Genomic DNA, 19,214 nt, shown 5'->3' on the forward strand with positions numbered 1-19,214 from the left:
TTCAAACTTAAACTAAGGATAAAATAATAATTTTTAATTAAATAATAAAAATATAAAAATTTGATTAAATTTATAAATTATTTAAGTATTAAAATGTTTAAACTCTTTAAATTATTCGAATTCAAATCGATAATAATTAAATTAATTTTAATTTTATTCAAATTAAATTAAAAATTTTTATATAAATTAATTTATCATTTATATCCCTAAATTTAACATGTGTCTATAACGAAGAAGACATGAAAATAAAGTAATATATTTTAAAGCTGATCGCTAGAATTGCATTATTTTCTATCCTTTGGAGTTTGGACTACTCTTAATTTAATAATCATCACCTCACTATAAATAATTTAACAAATATATAAGTTGCCGATGCTTTGAAGTAATTAAGTAAAGCAGTTTATCTCTATATTTTTTTGTAAGAATTGAATACTTGTTAAGTTCATTACTTATATTCTATTATTTACTTTTTTTTTTTGCATTGATGAATACAAATAAAAAATATAGTATGTTAAAAAGAAAAATAATATATGAGATTAATAATAAATTAAAGTTTATAATGAAATTTTATTTCAAATGCTATAATTAATTAAAAAAATTTGATATCCATTACTAATTACATCGACATAGTATAGTCATCCGCTATAAGTAAAAATGTAATTAATGTAGAAAATAATCAACAAATTAAAAATCTATTATGAATATCTTTAGATGGTAGATACGGGAGTACCATCTTTTATTGCTTGTTTTGACCGTTTGTTGGATATCATATTCTGTTTTTTCCTTCGTACTTTATTATTAAAGTTAATCAAGATAACGATAATAACTGAAGTTTCTTTTTCTACATAAAAAAATTAATAAAGTACTAGAAAATTTAATTGTACAATGTAATCATTTTGCACAAAATAATGAAATTTACCGACGTAGCCTTCGTAAAAGGCTCAATGAATAGCCAAGCTTACCTTAGATTAAAGCTTCCCCATTTTATTGGTGTTGTTATTGTGTTTTTGTTTCATAATAACTTAATTATATAATTTTCAAGTATATGAAAAATATGACTATACCTTTATTGTATATTTAAGCTGTTTGTATCATATATCTTTTTAATATATCTCAATTCTTCACCTGAAGTGCATTATTAATTTAATTTTTTTTTTATCTGATGAATCATGATAATTAATCCAATTACTAATTAGTGAACATGAACAGATATTTTTAGGTCAGCTCTTTTGCTGTTTCAATTGTTTCTTAAAATGAATTAAGAATGATATGGTTTACCAATGAGAAATTCTTTTGGAATGGTTGTGACTTCAGTTTATTGGAGACAAAAAGGATGAAGCAATAGCTCAATAAACAAGGTGGAACTACAAAGGGTGTTTTAATAAAAAAAAATTATTTGATATTTAATAAAAATAATTAATTGGAAAGAAATATTTACATTTAAATTAATAAAAAATAAATTAATTATTATAATCTTAATATCCAAAAATGTACTTTTTTATTTTTTTTGGATGTACATATTTTATAAAATAATTAACATATATATTAACTAAATGTACATATATTATAATTTTGAATTAAGATTATTGAATATTACGAAAATAAAAATAATTTTTATTATTTTATTAATATATCATAATTTTTCACTAATTTTATTTTAATATGGTACCAATTAATAAATTTTGTTGTTACTTTTCGAAAATTTCCAGACAAATATTTGGGCTGTCTTCCATTACTTAGAAAAGAAAGGAAGAATGAAAAAAAAAAAAAAAAGGACCGGAGAAACAATGAAGTCATACGTCATTGCTTTTGTCGGTCACATGGCTTTTGTAGGCCACTATGGAATTTATTGAGGAAATAACAATATCAAAAGAAAAAGAAGACGACTTAGATGAAAAGGAGTATTCTTTTCTCTACATTTTACATAATTATCATAAAACCAATCTTCGGCCATTAAACCTAAAAAAAAAAAAAAAAAAGCAAAAACCCATTTCTGCTATTAGAAGCTGAGTGTTCTATTAATCTCTTTTGTTCTAATTTTTCAATCAAAAAGTGAACGTTCTCTTTTCAATTTCCAAGCTTTTTTTATCATTTCAGTGCAAGCATTTTTTTTTGTCTAAGAGTTCCAAGGTTGATTTCTATTTTGCTTTTCCTTCAATTCAAAAAGAAAAATGTGATTTTCAATTCGAGTTCAATTAAATTTTAAAATTTAATTTATTTTAAGATAAAAATTGAGATATTTAAATTTTTTAAATAAATTTTATATAATAAAAAATAAATTTAATTTTTATATTTAATGTTAAACTCAGTTATATATTTAAAATTTAAATTTAAATTGATATAAATATAAAAATAAAATAATAATTTTAAATTAAAATAATAAAAAATGAGAAATTCTTTTGAATTAGTTTTAAATTTCGTTTATCAAATATAAAGAGAATGAAACAATAATTCTATAAACAAAGAAGAACTACGAAAGATGTTTTAATAAAAAAATTTATTATTTGATATTATAATAAAAAATAATTAATTGAAAAGAAATATTGATATTTAAATTAATAACAAATTAATTTCCTTTTATAATATTAATATCAAAAGATGTAATTAATTAAATTTTTTTTTGGATGTACATATTTTATAAAATAATTACACGTGTATATTAACTAAATATACATATATTATAATTTTGAATAAAGATCATTGAACATTACGATTATAAAATAATTTTTAATTTTATTTATTAATATTTATTGTTTTTTCACTAATTATTTTGTAATATGGTACGAATTAATAAATATTTGTGTCGGTCACATGGCTTTTGTCGTACATTACGAAATTTAATAATGAAATAACAATATTAAAAGAAAAAGAAGAAGACTTGCATGAAAGTAAGTCTTCCTTTTCTCTACATTTTACCCATTTCTGCTATCAGAAGTTGATTGTTCTGTTAGTTTCTTTTGTTCGAATTTTCCAGGTAGATGAGTGAACGTTCTCTTTTCAATTTCCAAGCTTTTTGATCATTTCAGTGCCATCTTGATTTCTTTTTTCCTTTTGGCCAAGAGTTTTAAGGTTGATTTCTACTCTGTTGGCTTTTCCTTCAACTCAAAAAGAGGAAAAAAAAAAAAAAGAAAAAACGTCAGTTGAGTTTTGTTTGATTCTACATTTCTTTCCTTGTAACTTTAAAAAAAAAAAAAAAGCTACTCTTCAATATTTTCTTTCTCTTTAGTTTCCACTTTGTTTGTCATTTTCATCTAAAAAAAAAAAAAATGCAAAAACCCATTTCTGCTATCAGAAGTTGATTGTTCTGTTAATTTCTTTTGTTTGAATTTTCCAGGTAGACAAGTGAACGTTCTTTTTTCAATTTCCAAGATTTCATTTCAGTGCCATCTTGATTTCTTTTGTCTTTTGGCCAAGAGTTTTAAGGTTGATTTCTGTTCTGTTGGCTTTTTCTTCAACTCAAAAAGAGAAAAAAAAAAAAGAAAAAACTTCAGTTGAATTTTGTTTGATTCTACATTTCTTTCCTTGTAACTTCCAAAAAAAAAAAAAAAAAAAGCTACTCTTCAATATTTTCTTTCTCTTTAGTTTTCACTTTGTTTGTCATTTTCATAAAAAAAATACCAAAAAAACAAAGGTAGAGAAAAAAAATCCAATCTTCAAATTTCTTTTCTTTGTTTTCAATGATCCGTCATGAATAAATCCTGGCAGATTTAGAACGCACCAAGCAAGGTAAATGCAACAACTTCTCCATTGCTTCCTCTTTATACAAATAAAGTGTGTTTCTTACAATTTTTTTTTATCTAATTTGCAATTTTGTCAGTGAAGCAGATCAGATCTGAAAAGGATTGGATTTATTTCTCAAGCAACTTTCCTCTTGAAAGCTTCGGATCTATTGCCTCTATCTAGAAGTGGTAAGGTTGGAATATTCATTTAACTTTTTTTTTGTCAAAATTAAAAAAACAACAAAAAAAGTTGGTTGCAGTGGAGTAGAAAGGCGGATATATATATATATATATATATTTTTGGGTTCTAGGGTCTTTTGATCTTGTTTTTTTGGAGCTTCTCTACTTGTGATGGGGAGCCGGAGGAGAGAAGAGAGGAAACGGTGCCATTGGTGGTGATAAGTGGTTGAGGGTGGCGTTTCTAATTTTTATGGTCTTGGGTTTTGTTTTAAATTTAGAAGTTTCTATCAGTTTTTAGGAAGACTTGATATGATATGAGGAAATGGAGGATCAAGGAGAAGACTTGGGTGAGTTTTGGGAAGGAAAACGGTGCCGACGAGCGGCGTACGATGGCGGTGCTATTAAATGAAGTAGGGTAGTCAGACAAGTTAGAAAATGAAACAAATTGATTTTTTTTGTAAGGAATTGTTTTTTTAAATAAATTCACGTTGGCATAACCGTGTGGTTGAGCATAGGCCATGTGTGAATATCAGTTTACCTATAATAGTGATCCTACAATTTTTTTTTTACTTTAATGTTATAATTATCCAATCATAATAAAAAAATAAATCTAAATTTTTTTTATAATCTTATAATTAATCAATTATAAAAAAAATTATATAAAGGTTCACCATTTAAAAGTGTGGATTTCACATATTTTTTGTAAACCCTATAAAAATATTGAATTTTAGTTGGTTAATTGTTTTACAATAATTAGAGGTGGTATGTTTCCAATAAAAAATTATGCAAGTAAGGTTCACCACTTATGTAAGTGTGTACTTCCTATAAATTTTGATGTGTTTCATACAATTATATATTATAATTGGTTAATTGCATACTATAATTATTGTTAGTGATACGATTGCAGATGATATATTCCTGTAGTATCTTCATCCAACATTTGACTCTAAATGGTATGATGATCAAAGAAACAAATCTTTATAATGTTGGTGACTAAATCATTACTTTTTATAGCTTGGGTGTCCAAAATAAAAAATCAACTAAAATTGTTTGACCAAACAAGTAATTAATCGTTTTTAGACTGTTGCTTAACTGTTACAGTATGATACGATTTTTTTGGTTTTCTATCCTATTAACACAAATTTTTTTATTTCATGTTTTCTGAGTAATGTTTCGTTATAAATTATCTAAAAATATTGTTTTTTATCACGTGTTTTCAGCTTGGTAGAGTGCTGAAGAAAGGCATTTGGTTCTCATACTTTGAATTGTCTTCGCCTTGCCTCGTTACGTACTTAAAAAGTGTTACTCGACAGAAAACTGAAGAAAAAGCAGTTGGTTGTCACACTTTGGACTATCTTCACCTTGCTTGGTATGTTTAGAGAGTTCACCTTCATTATTCTTTAATTTTCTTTTTAGTATCTTCACCATGATTTATCTCATAGCCAATATTTTTATGTTTGGCAGAAGTTTCTTCAATTTGAGCTGTCAAGAATGGCTTGTGGGTTTTGCGAGGATGCTCTCTCTAACTGCGTGGGAACACTGCTCGTGGATTGGGTGGCGAAGCCAGTAGGACGTCAGTTTAATTACATTTGTTGTTTTCACAACAATGTTGAAATGCTTAAGGAAAGAAAAGACGAACTGATAGGTGCTCGAGCTCGGCTGCTACATAAGATCGAGGAGGCTGAGAGGCAACTTCTAGCAATTCAAGATGATGTTGGAGGCTTGTTATCAAAGGCGGACAAAATCCTACCAAATTTGGAAACTTTGGAAAGTGAAATACAAAAAAATAAGAGATGTTTCAATTGGTGTCCTGATTGGATTTGGCGGTATCGCTTAAGCAAGAAAGCAATGAAGAACACTCTTGTTATTTGTAAGCTTCTTGTCAAATTTGATCAACTTGGAACAGTGGGCTACCATTCAACTAGTGCAATTCCGACCATAGAATTCCTCTCATCTAAGGATTTTATGGTTTCTAAATCTTCAAAAAAAGCTTTCGATCAGATCATTGAGGCCTTACAACATGACAAGGTCAGCATGATTGGATTGTGCGGGATGCCAGGGGTGGGCAAGACAACCCTAGTGCGTGAAGTTGGAACTCATGCCGAAAAATTTAAGCTGTTTGACAAAGTTGTGATTGCTACTGTGACTCAAAAGCCAAACGCTGAAACAATTCAAGATGAAATTGCAAAATACTTGGATTTCAATATGAAGGATGAACGAGGAAGAAAATCAAGACAAGAATTCTGGTCGAAACTGCAGAAACTGCAGAAGGATAAAAGGATTCTAATAATCCTTGATGATGTTTGGGCAAAAATTGACTTGAAAGAGAATATAGGAATTCCATTTGCCGAGGATCATAAAGGCTGCAAAATTCTTTTAACAACTCGCCGTCGACAAGTATGTGATGCTATGGAATGTCAAAGGACAATACCACTTGGTTGTTTAGAAGTCAATGAAGCTGAGGCTTTATTTAACGCCAAAGCTGGTTTAAACGACTCTTCTGATGCTTCTATTGAGGATGTGGCAACTAAAGTTATCAAAAAATGTAAAGGTCTGCCCATAGCTATAGTTACATTGGCAAGTGCTCTGAAAGGTAAAAGTCGTCATGGGTGGGAAGCAGCATATCGGCGACTCGAAAACCGTACATTGCTTGACATAGAAGACATTGATCAACAAAATGCTTACCTATGTCTTGAGGTAAGTTTTGATTATCTGAAGAATAAGAAGACCAAGATGTGTTTCTTGTTATGCTCTTTATTTCCTGAAGATTATGAGATTTATGTAGAGGAGCTGGTGAGATATGCATGGGGAATAGAGTTGTATAAAGGTATGGGCTCAATTGAAGTGGTGAGGAGCGAAGTGCTTGCGGCGATGGACATCCTCAAGGATTCTTGTTTGTTGTTAAATTGTGGAGAGAGACATGTTAAAATGCATGACTTGGTTCGTGACTTTGCTTTGTGGATAGCATCAAACAGAACGGAGTTTTCTTTTATGATAAAATCAGATGTTGTTGAATTGTGGCCAAAGGATGAAAGTTTTGAGCGTTACAAAGCAGTCTCCTTCAAGACTAGTCGGATTGTTGAACTTCCTAAAGGACTGCTATGCCCAAATCTCAAAATTCTTGTACTTGGTGGAGATAGGAAGATGACAACTTCAAGTGAATTCTTTGAAGGAATGACAGCATTAAAAGTTTGCGCTTTGAATTCTAGATTGATATCTCCGGATGCATTTCAGTTTCAAACAAACCTTACAACTCTACATTTGGAAAGTTGCAAACTCTTGGACATCTCAGTGCTTGGGAAGTTGAAGAAACTTGAAGTTCTTTCATTTAGTTGCTCTGATATCAAAGAATTGCCAGAAGAAATAGGTGATTTGGATAATCTTAAATTGTTGGATTTATCGTATTGTGTACAACTACAGAGAATACCTTCTCAGTTAATACCTAGATTGTCCAAATTAGAAGAACTATACTTGCATGGTTGTCAATTATTAAAATGGGCCACTGAGAACACTGTTCGAGAAGAAAGATTTGCCAGTCTATCAGAGTTGAATTCCCTCTCAAACTTGATTGTATTATCTTTAGAGGTTTCTTCTGAAGATATTCCAAGAGGCTTTGTGTTCTGTAAATTACAAAGGTTTTATGTATGCGTTGGCTTTGGCTTTTCTAATTTTTATAGATTGAAGATGGACTATGAGATCTGCCCATTCTCGAGATCTTTAAAGATTGAGGGGTCTGTAATAGAGACATGCAAGCAGTTACTTGGGGATACAGAATCTCTTAATCTGAAAAATGTGGTGGGTTTCCAAAATCTTGTTCCAAGCATGGAGTCGGGCCGAGTGGTATTCAATAAGCTGACTTCTGTGGGTCTTGAGAGTTGCGAGACTATGAAATGTCTCATCGATACAACAAAGCAGCAGGAGCTAACCATTGCGTTCTCTAATTTGTTCAAATTATCTTTAAAAGATATGCGTGGTTTGGAAGAGCTATGCAGTGGTCATCAACCGCAAGGGTTTTTGCTAAAATTAAAAACTTTGATTATAGATAAATGCAGGGACATGACATGTGCAATTCCAATTCTACAAAGTCTTGAAAGGTTGGAAGTTAATTATTGTGATGAGATGCAAGTGCTATTTCAGATTGCTGAATTGAGGAGCATACAACAAGGACCCAGTCATCATGTAAGCTTACAAAGTTTGAAGGTTGTAAGAATAGACAACTGTAATAAATTTAGATATCTCTTCCCAACGTCTGTTGCTAAAAGTCTTGGGCAACTGGAAACGCTGAACATATCCGACTGCTTGGAATTGGAAGAAATAATTCCCAAAACGGAAGTGACAAACATCAATCTCCAAAGTCTAAGGGAAGTACATGTAAGTGGCTGCAGTAAATTGACATCTCTTTCCTCATTGTCGCATGGTCAAAGTTTGGAGAATTTGACTACACTTGAGATTATTGATTGCTCTCGATTGGAATATACTTTTCCAATCTCAATGGCTGAAGGTCTTCCGCAGCTGAATAAGGTTACATTGCAAAGATTGGCTGAATTTAAAGGAAGGGATGGAAATGATATTGTACTCATGCTGCCATCTTTACAAGAGTTGGAAATGAGAGAGTGTACACAATTTATCATTTCGGCTGAAATACAGGTAAGCCTATTTATTTGTATTTTTTTCTTTTACTCTTACAACTGTGCTTGGTTGGATGGAGTGTAAAAGAGTGGAAGAATAGAGAGTGGAAAGAAAAAAAAAATCGATCAAAATTTAATCCTTTTAAATTGGGAGAAAAACATTTTTTTATACTTAATAAAACCGTGTTTTTAATAGTTTTTCTTCTAATCCTTTTTCTTTTTTCTTTTTTTGTTTCATCTTTGGTACCAAACAATAAAAAAGAAAATTAATTTTCTTTTCTATCATTTATTTTTGCTTTCCTCACCCTTTTTCCCTCTCTTTATTTTTCTTCCAACCATTAAACATAGCGTTAATGTTGTCGACAGAATTTTTTTTCTTGATAAACTGGTGTTCGAAAAGTTCAAGTCTAAGAGCTACAATATTTAAAAGATAGACTTTGTATCACTTTGTGTAAAACTAACGTAAAACTACTTCTTCACTACTTAAACAATGATCATTTAAAGATCAGTTGTGGAATTTTAAGATAGCTTTTTTTATTTTACTTTCCTCTATAAGTTTTGTGCAATATTATTTTACTTTCATCTGCGATATTATAAAATTCAATTTTTTTTCGTGTACGACTTTTTAAAATGTTTTAAGTTCATCTATTATTCCAATCATTGTTAAAAATTTAATAGAATGAAACCTTTTAAAATATTTTAAATTCATCTATTATTTCAATCATTGTTAAAAATTTAATATATGTGCATATGACATGAATTTTAACTTAAAAAGTCTAAGAACACCATCTTACCACATGATAGTTCACATGGACATACATACACATGATTCCGAGACGATATAGTTTGTCAAATTTTAATCACTGTTTATGGAATTTATGATGAGATGCAAGTGCTATTTCAGATTGCTGAAGTGAGGAGCATACAAGAAGGAACCAGTCATCATGTAAGCTTACAAAGTTTGAAGGTTGTAAGAATACACAATTGCAATAAATTGAGATATCTCTTCCCAATGTCTGTTGCTGAAAGTCTTGGGCAACTGGAAGTGCTGGACATATCCGAATGCTTGGAATTGGAAGAAATAATTCCCAAAACAGAAGTGTCAAACATCAATCTCCAAAGTCTAAGGGAAGTACAAGTAAGTGGCTGCAGTAAGTTGACATCTCTTTCCTCATTGTCGCATGGTCAAATTTTGGAGAATTTGAGAACACTTCACGTTTGGAATTGCTCTCAATTGGAATATACTTTTCCAATCTCAATGGCTGAAGGTCTTCCGCAGTTGAATGAGGTTAGATTGGGAAGATTGCCTGAATTAAAAGGAAGGGATGGGAATGACATTGTACTCACGCTGCCATCTTTACAAGAGTTGTATGTGAAAGATTGTCCACAATTGACTCCTTTTATCATTTCGGCTAAAATACAGGTAATCCTATTTATTTGTGGTTTTACACTTTCAACTATACTTTGTAGGAGGAATATAAAGAATGGAAGAATAGATAAGAGAGCTGAAAGAAAAAAAATGGGAACTTAATCCATTTAAATTGGGAGAGAAAATTCTTTTTTTCTTAAATAAAACCTTTTATATAATTTTTTATCTTTGGAAACAAACACTTAGAAAGTAAAATAATTTGACTACATAGTGTTAATGTCGTTGACTAAATTTATTTTCCTGATAAGTTGGTGACTCAAAAGTTTTCAAGTGCTACAATATTTAAAAGATAGACTTTGTATTACTTTGGGTAAAATTAATGTGAATCTACTTCTCCCTATTTAAGTAGTGATAATTAAAATCCCAATTGTGAACTTTTAAGATAGCTGTCCTTATTAAAATGCATCAGGCATCTTTGTGCAATATTATTTTACTTTCATCCACAATCTTATGAAACTCAATTTTTTCATTTACACCTTTTAAAATGTTTTAAATTCATCTATTACAACAGTCATTCTTAAAAAATTAATAGAACAAATCTTTTTTAATGTCACATGGATGTGTATATGACAAGAATTTCAACTTAAAAAGTTAAAAAAATTCTCACCTTTTCATCACATGCATGTTTACATGGTTATACACATACACAATATTTTGAGATGACAAATTTAGTCAAATTTTAATGATTAATTGTTTTAATTGATGAATTTGAAATATTTTAAAAAACTTGTGAATGAAAATTTTGAATTTTAATTAAAACCATGAATGAATTTGAAATATTTTAAAAAACTTGTGAATGAAAATTTTGAATTTTAATTAAAACCATGAATGAAAATGAAATATTGTACAAAAGTCATAGATGTATGTTGTAATTTACTTTAATTTTCATCGACGTTTTCTTTGCTAGTTGTCTTTTTCTTTATATTTGAAGTAGGAATTGTCCATTCTAAATATGCTATTACTTTTTGTTTTCAATTTTTAGGAATTTACTATAATTAGTTTCTTGAGTTGTTTATATCTATCTCATTTAGTTATTTTAATGTTTTAGGAGATTGAGTTTATAGGAAATATGTAGCTAGGAGATTTCATTTTAAGTTCAATTAATTATTGCATAAAATGCTAAATAGTCATTTCTTCTCATAAAAAAAGCCTTAAATAATTAATATCACAAATTGGTTATTTTTTCTCATAAAAACATAATGTTCGTACTATTTAGCATTATTTATCTACTTTTTTTTAATATTAAAATTAGTTTTGATTTTACTAATTACGATTGCAAGTATATAATTTTTTATGAAAATATAAATAAAAAAAATTATAATTATATTTAAATATTGAAAAAATGCATTTCATATCTTAATGATGATTTTCTGTCTGATTAACCCACTTATCTTAATGCATTATTTTTCAAGTCACTCAAATGAAATATCCAAAAAAAGATCTGCGAGATTTCCTAAGTATTCCCTATTGGATTCTGGTTTTCTAAGAATTCCCTATTCCTGGCATAACGGGGGCTACAGGACAATATTACTCTGGTTTTCTAAGGATTCCCTATCCCTGACATGCATATCAGGGAGTCTAGAAATAATAGCATGGTAGCACAGAAATTTGTTATTTCTTCCCATAAAAACATAAATAATTAATACCATGAACTAAAAAACCCTTAATATCACCATTTAGCACTATTGATAGTAGTGTGAGCTTTATTTGGTCAAAACAGAAAAACCAAGCTGAACTAGGTGATTTGGCTCAGTTTAGTTTAACGCCAAAAACTTTTCAAACCAAACTGAATTAATAATTTAGTTTTGAGTTAAAACTTAAACCAAATAAAATAATTAATTAAAAGTAATAATATTTTTGTAAATATTTTAACGCATATAAGAAAATATATTTCTTTAATCATAATTCTTAGAACAAACTTTATTTCTTAGATATATTGAAAAGCCATATGTAGTATGTACTTTGTGTTTTTAAACGTTTCATATGTATTCATTTTTATTCATGATATAGAACTAATCTTTTCAAAACTGTTGTTTTATATTTTAATTAAATTATTTGTCTTTGACTTCAATTAATGAATTGAGAGTATTTCATTTATAATTATCTGTTACTAAATTATAGTTAACCAATCACAATTAAGAATTATGTAGCCACCATTTAAAATGTGGCTTCTAAACAATTTTTTGATGGGCCTTGCACAATACTAAATTATGATTAGTTAATTGTACTATAATAATTATAAGAGATATGGTTCTAAATTAAGGATTTTTTTAAATTTTAATTGATTAGAATAAAAAATTTAAGAAATTTATATTTTAAACTTAATTGACATTAGATTTCCTTATATTGGTCGTTTCATTTAATCATGATTTAAATGGACCTTTAAAGCAATATGTTTAATTTAATGAAAAGATTGTTAAAATCAAAATTTTAAATAAAATTTAAAAATAAAGAAAAAATAAGTTTTAGTTATTTTTACACTTTTTGAATTAATAGTTATGATATGATTACAGGTGTTATACTTGGAAGATATGAGAGAAAGGAAGCAATTGTGCAATATGATAGTTCCTGAATTGAGACAAAAATTACCAAACATGGAATATTTAACCATCAGTAATTTTGAAGAGTTATTTGATAGTGGATATAATCTTTCAAGTTTGAGGGAACTAGATTTGATAGATCTACCTGAATTGCGGGTGGCATGGAAAGATCCCATCCAAGTTGTCAACTTTCAAAACCTCACTGAATTGAATGTCTGTAGCTGCGGAAGGTTAAGATATATCTTATCACCTACCATCGCTCGGAATTTGCCACAATTGAGCCTTTTATCGATAGATGGGTGTGAGAAATTGGAGCAAATTATTGAAAAGGATGGTCAAACTTCATCACAAGGTCATCATCTCCAACCTATACGCTTCCCCAATCTGACTGACATAACCATTTCTTCATGTGAAAACTTGAAATGTCTCTTTCCGGTGAGTGTTACTCATGGCCTTCCAAAACTAAAAATTCTACATGTAGACAACGTCTCCAAATTAGAACAAGTATTTGAACAATCAGGAGATGAGGCAAATGGTAGCGAGGAAAAAGAGAATGTGATACAGCTACCTCAGTTGGGCATCTTAGATCTTTCAACGCTACCAAACCTTGTGAGCTTCAGCCCTGCGGGTTATCATTTCGTATTCCCATCTTTGCAATCTTTATCTGTAAGAGGTTGTCCCAATATAACCACAAGCTTTAGTGTTGATTCAGAGCAATCTGGGCATGCCAAAACAGAGGTACGCTACGCACCCTAACTCTTAATATGAAAGTATCAAAAGCTGCCCTGCCTTTTGTATAGCTGAACTTGGGTAAACTTATGAACAGAGAGGTTCATTTGTTGTATATTTTTCATGTTTTTATTTCCTCTTTCAGCTTTGTTGATTATGCAATATTAATCTCGTCTGTTCAATGGACCTTGTTATGGATTTCAAATGAAATTTGTCATCCATGTGTTTGTTTTAATTTCTAATGAAATTGAAAATGTAATTGGCTGGCAATATTAATTCCCAGTTCTATGGGGTGGCAAACTTTCTTAGTGGGTTCATTCAATGGTCCTTGTTGCGTTATTGTTTCAATTTACTGAATTATACATGCTTCTTGTTCTTCACATGCCATGCTTTAATTTGTTTTGCAGGCAATCCGAACAATTGATGAAGATATAGAGGAAGAGTCTACTAGAGCTCAACAAACAACATGGCCAATTGGTAGTGATATAAGTCTATATGTGAATTTCAGGAGATGAAGAATGTGAGTTTCAGGAGATGCAAGTGAATGAAGCAGTTGTCAATTTGCTGCAGCATTTCACAAACCTTTCACCCAACTTCATAGACTTGCAGACAAATATTGCGATCATATTAGAATGCAAATTTCTATGAGGGTACAAAGACTGCATTCCTGTTTATTTATGTCTTGTTGTTATCAGCTAAAAGTTTATAGTTTGTTGTCCTTTCCACTAGCAGACTTGAAAACAAGGATCTTTTAAAACAGCAATGCGCACATTTTAATTATCTTTGTGTTTCTGTAAGGAAGTCACTTGAAAATTCATCAATTCTGAATTTCAGTTGAATAGAATTTCTTCCTCCCTCTAGACATTAGACAAATCACATATTATTTTGAGGCACAAGAATTGCTATAAGAATTCCATGCATCTTAATTTCATTCAATTAGATCGATTTTTTTTTTTTTTTTATCAAAACAGCTAATCAAAACTAAGTTTCCCTAGTTGATGTTCTAGAGGTTGCTTTACTTAAAGAAGGGATCTTATTGAGTTAAATACTTACTATAATACAAATAAATAAAATTAACTAAGTTGATGGAAAATGTTGGACTGAACTGGTATGTATATACATGCTCAGCTTAGCAGTCTAAGTCATTTCTTGCAAAAGGAGAATTAATCTTGATATTAGAAGTCAAAACTTAAAATCTCATATACATTTTACTTTTTTTTGTGTAATTTTATCACTTTCTTATATTTTAATGTAATTTTAATCATTTATGGATTAAAATAGGATATTTCATCCAAAATTTATTTTTTTTGTTATATGTTGTTGACGTGAAAAATATTTTTATTTTTATTTTTAAAAAATTTCACACATAATAATATAAATCTGGAAAAAATAAATAGGACAATTTGATTTTTTAGTGAAAAAAAAATTTGAGTTAATAAAATTTGGAAAAATTTTAAATTTATTAAAAAAAACCAAAGTATATGTTTTGAAATTTTATCTTTATTTTAAAAGAGAACAGAACTTGAAATTTTTATATGAGTTTTTCTTCGTGATCATCAGTTTGAGTTATGCTCTCATGTCCCCTTCTTCTGCTTAATTATATTGAAGATAACTTTTAGCATTGTATGTTTAATGGTGCTGTTGGAATCGGAATTTGCTCTCTTTTAATTTGTTTGAGTAATTGTGGAGGAATGCAAGCAACCATTTATGGAGAAAGAGAAAATTAATTAGATCAAAGGATCAAAATAAGATGACTAATAAAGATCCCTTCTTATCATCCGATCAAGTATATGTAATCTTATATTTTCATTCATCATTGATGATTTAATTTTTAAATCAAATTTGATTTTTTTATTTTTTATTTTGATTGATCAAATTTTGAGTTTACTTTTCACAATATATATATTTGATTCACCATATTTTTAAACTTACAAGAATTTAAATATAAGTTTAAACATATACTGAGGGCCAATGACTCCAAAGTTCAAACATGAGTCTAGGATTCCTTGAGAACAGCTTAGTCTTGGTATTAGCCAGCTCCTAATTACAGCCAACATCATCAGGATCCAATTGGCTCTGTTTGCAACATCATCAGGGTCATACTGTATTCCATCAAATGGATCAAAAAATGGATCAAAGGAAAAAAACCTGAATAACTAAAGCTGGATCAGAAAAGTGGGGAAAAGAGTCTAGTTGGACAAGTTTTCTCTCCATTGTTAAAGTAATGTTATCATATTTTTATTAAATATTAAATTTTTTATGGTCTTAAATTTGAGTTGACTTCCTTCATTTATTGTTAATTAATTTTAAATTCGATACTTAATATGTTATTAAAACTTAGGTTCTATTATGTTATTATTGTCTATTACTCTTTTTAAATTTGTAGCAAGATCTAATGGTAATCCTTGCTAACTATGTGGCTTGTTTAAATTAGACAGAAAAACATTAGAAAAGAATACTTCCATTAGAAAAGAATGCTACCAGAAATTGTTTAATTAACAAATAATATCTCCACTTTTTTATAAAAATTTGAGATAAATTGTGAAATCGTAGGATTGATATTGACATTTAAGAAAAACTTGACACTCTGGTAGTACTTTCTACTACTTTTCTTTTTTTTTTTTTTTTATTACATCAAAAGGACAAAAGCTTTAATACAAATAAAAGAAAAAAAAAAAAGACTTAATTCGAAATCAGATCTCTCAAGGGCCTATAGGCACTATACCAAAGGTTTAGGGATAATTTCTATCACTTTTCATGTACTTTTAATATTTACAAACTCTCTAAAGAGAATTTAACAAGTTGTTTGAAACGATTGATGAGAATCATGACCGTGTAGTTTTAATACTCTACTTATTTCTTGAGTAAAGTTAATCATTTGACTGATTATTTAGTTAGTAAATAATTTCGAATGCATAAACCCATTCAAAAATTTTTTATTTCAGAAGAATTTTAACTTAATTTTTTAAATATATTATTAGAGATGTAAATAAACTAAGCAAATTTTGTTATATTTGTAATCTGTTTGCTTAACATTACCAAAAAAATGAAATATTATCGACAAAAATTTTAATTTTTATCCATAATATTTCATTTTTTGTCTATAATAATATTACCGATAAATTTATCAATAAAAGTTTCGTTAGTATAACGAAGTCGATAATATAATTTCATTAATAATTTAAAGATAAAATTTTTTTATTTACAGACAAAATTTTCAGTTGGTAATTATTTTAATAATTTTTTTCAGTTTTGAAAAAAAAAAACTTCATCAATAATAGTTAAAATTTCATATGAAATATATATTTTTTAATCATATATAATTCTACTTTGCTTACAAATTCTCTCATTTTATTCTAGTTTTTTTTTTAATTTATTTTTTAAGTAATTACATGAATATTAAAATATACATAAATAGAAAAGATAAATAAATAAAACAATCATTTCCATTTATAAAAGAAAGAGCATAATAATATTTTTCAATCTGAAGTACCATTTTCTTGCAGTCTACCAGAACCAATACTCACCGGTTTAAGTTCTTACATATAGTTATTACTAAAGCAAATACTTCAACAAGTGACTAAAATGAGTATATAACAAGATTGACTAGAAGGACTTGTTGGAGTTGAAGCAAATTTGGAAGCTTTCTTAAAATAATATTAAAGTAAACTCACATGAAATGAACTAAAAAATCATAATTTTTGGATGGATACAAGATATATTGCAAAACCATCTTAAGCAAACAAAACGCCAAGATAAATGATAGCCTTGGAAACAAAACAAAATGATTGGAACCAGAATTTGCACTAATTTTCTAAAATTCATCTTGGACAAGCACTATATTAGCACTAATGCCAAGCAAATTGTCACATAACACCAAGTGTTTAGGATAAGGAATTCTTCCTTTCACATTCCTTGAAGATTTACTCATTTATGTGTAGGTAGATATTGTTGAAGAACATTTATAAAACTGATTTTTACTTACAATTAGGAGAAGGATTCAAACCTTAATCGTTAATGGAACTAAAAAGCACAAGTCAAAAGAAAACCTCACTTGTATTAGAAAATTAAAACTAATTGCTTCCAGCCAAAAGCAATTTATAAACTAAGGTACAACAAAAAGTTCATGACAGTTAAGCAAAAACTCAATATAAATTCACTCTTAAAATGATTAAGTTTCCACAAAGATTTAATCTTTAAACTTCTTTACAGTTAAGCATGTGCAAGTATGTTCATGGATGATGACACTAACAACAATAATAACAATATAAGAGACCACAAAAGAGAGCTATAAAAACCTCAGACACTATTACCTTTTGACACCTACTTCTTGTCTGTTGCTCAAGCTTGGACCTTGGTCCCTTAGAAGCCATTAGTTAATAGATGAATTGCAAGACAAGTGAAGACAAAGAACCAATAGATGAATTAGTTAAATACTAGAAATAAACGTTAAATTCAATAAAAAGTATAGACAACAAAAACACCAACTCACATTTGACAATGGTTCATAAAATTGTAAAAGGGCTTATCGCTAACACTAAATGATGTTAAATTTATTAATTCAAATAGCCATGACCTTAATTAGAAACAGAACAAAAGATTCTCAACTCATTTATTACAAACAAACCTCAATAAAGACATAGTAAATTTAAATATGTTATTTATTGGCTTATAATAAGCAAGAATTTTCATTTCCTTTGTACCATACTATATCTCAAATAAGATGATTTGGTATTTCAACAAATTGAATCGACTTTCTAATTGGCTCTAGCTCATCACAAATCAAAGTTTAAAATTGCATAGAAAATATACTTGATGGAAAATTTAAAAAGCTAAAACGAATTTCATCTTTACCTTTACATCAAAACCTAGGAAAAAACATCAAAGTTCTGTCTGATTTGTTGAAAATTGGAAGGAGACTGCAAAAATAAAATATAAAATTGAAATATGGAGGACATTCTAAAGAAAGCATGATTCATCACACATAGTATCAAAGAAATTAGAGATTTCATTTTCCAAAATATTTTACTTTTCTTTAAATTGTTCAGCTAATCAATAAACGCAGTCATTGTTACTTTCGACAAATTCAAACATGTCTCTTTGATTCTTCCTTTTTTTCAATTTAAATGTCATACAAAAACTCATATTATTAACAAAAATTTTAAAAAATAAATAAATAATTTCACCTGAAGCTTCTATGGACAGATATTGCTCGAGAACGGCAACAAACAGGCTGCCACGAGCAAAGTAAGCCGCGGCTGTCAACCCATTATGCCCATCTCTGATCACCTATGCATCTCATTTCTTCTCCTTTAGTGCTGTGTGGCTCTAAAAATGATTAAAAGAAACATCTGTTTAAAAATATATATAGTTTCACCTGAAGCTTCCTCGATTACTGGTTTTTGAGATGTTCTCAGTCACAAATGATGTTGTAGCGGTGAACGGTGGAGGAAAAAGGCCGTCAGAGGAGGAATTGAGGATAGAGAAAAAGGATGATGGTCTAGTGGAGGGGGTGGTAAAAGAGAACTGTGAGTGAGGGCGATAAATGTTTAAGAGAAGAGCTAGGGATTTTATTCCTAAATGAAAATCACTAACGAAATACCGACAAAAATTCGTCGGTATTTCAAAAATCGATTTAAAAAATTCAAAATATAAAATTTTATTTATTAATTTAAAAATTTTTTTACACCTAAATTATTAATCGACGGAATTTTTTAATTAATATTCCATTAGAAAAATGTGTCTACATTATTATCTATATAATTTTTCATTCATAAAGTATGGTGCCAAAATTTTATTGACGAAAATTATTTTGTTTGTATTTTTTTTAATAATCCAGCGATATTTCAATGGTAATAAATTGATAATTTCACTTTTCAACTTCGTTGACAATTCATTAGTATTTTATTTGTAATTACTTACAAAAAAATTCATTGATAAAATTCTATCGGTAATAAGTATATTTTTGATAGTGTAATTAATGAACCAT

At 28.7% G+C, this 19,214-nt stretch overlaps 1 protein-coding gene and 1 long non-coding RNA gene across 5 annotated transcripts; one reads left to right on the forward strand and one right to left on the reverse strand.

Moving 5' to 3' along the window:
• The first annotated feature begins 1,841 nt into the window (after positions 1–1,841).
• Positions 1,842–14,085, forward strand: LOC149514610 (putative disease resistance protein At4g27220). Of its 2 annotated transcripts, XM_089744504.1 has the most exons (8): positions 1,842–2,010; positions 2,933–3,726; positions 3,818–3,908; positions 5,120–5,268; positions 5,364–8,546; positions 9,432–9,950; positions 12,470–13,234; positions 13,633–14,085. In XM_089744504.1, exons 5-8 carry the CDS (start codon positions 5,391–5,393, stop codon positions 13,738–13,740), a joined length of 4,548 nt encoding a protein of 1,515 aa, XP_089600630.1. In that variant the 5' UTR covers positions 1,842–2,010; positions 2,933–3,726; positions 3,818–3,908; positions 5,120–5,268; positions 5,364–5,390; the 3' UTR covers positions 13,741–14,085. The 2 variants fall into 2 exon arrangements, with proteins under 2 accessions (XP_089600630.1, XP_089600631.1); XM_089744505.1 differs by lacking the exon at positions 1,842–2,010 and having other exon boundaries at positions 2,826–3,726; positions 3,826–3,908.
• Positions 12,829–18,785, reverse strand: LOC149514611 (uncharacterized). Of its 3 annotated transcripts, none has more exons than XR_016328138.1 (4): positions 18,412–18,785; positions 17,539–18,144; positions 13,065–13,160; positions 12,829–12,967 (listed from the first exon to the last, which is right to left on the reverse strand). It is a non-coding gene; the product is annotated as an uncharacterized LOC149514611 (long non-coding RNA). The 3 variants fall into 3 exon arrangements; XR_016328139.1 differs by lacking the exons at positions 12,829–12,967; positions 13,065–13,160 and adding an exon at positions 15,102–15,327 and having other exon boundaries at positions 18,412–18,514; positions 18,603–18,785; XR_016328137.1 differs by lacking the exons at positions 12,829–12,967; positions 13,065–13,160 and adding an exon at positions 15,102–15,327 and having other exon boundaries at positions 18,412–18,784.
• Between the last annotated feature and the right edge of the window lie 429 nt (positions 18,786–19,214).

Source organism: Durio zibethinus, chromosome 15, assembly GCF_047325235.1.
Source record: "Durio zibethinus cultivar Kanyao isolate XHJ-2024 chromosome 15, ASM4732523v1, whole genome shotgun sequence".
Lineage (NCBI taxonomy): Eukaryota > Viridiplantae > Streptophyta > Magnoliopsida > Malvales > Malvaceae > Durio > Durio zibethinus.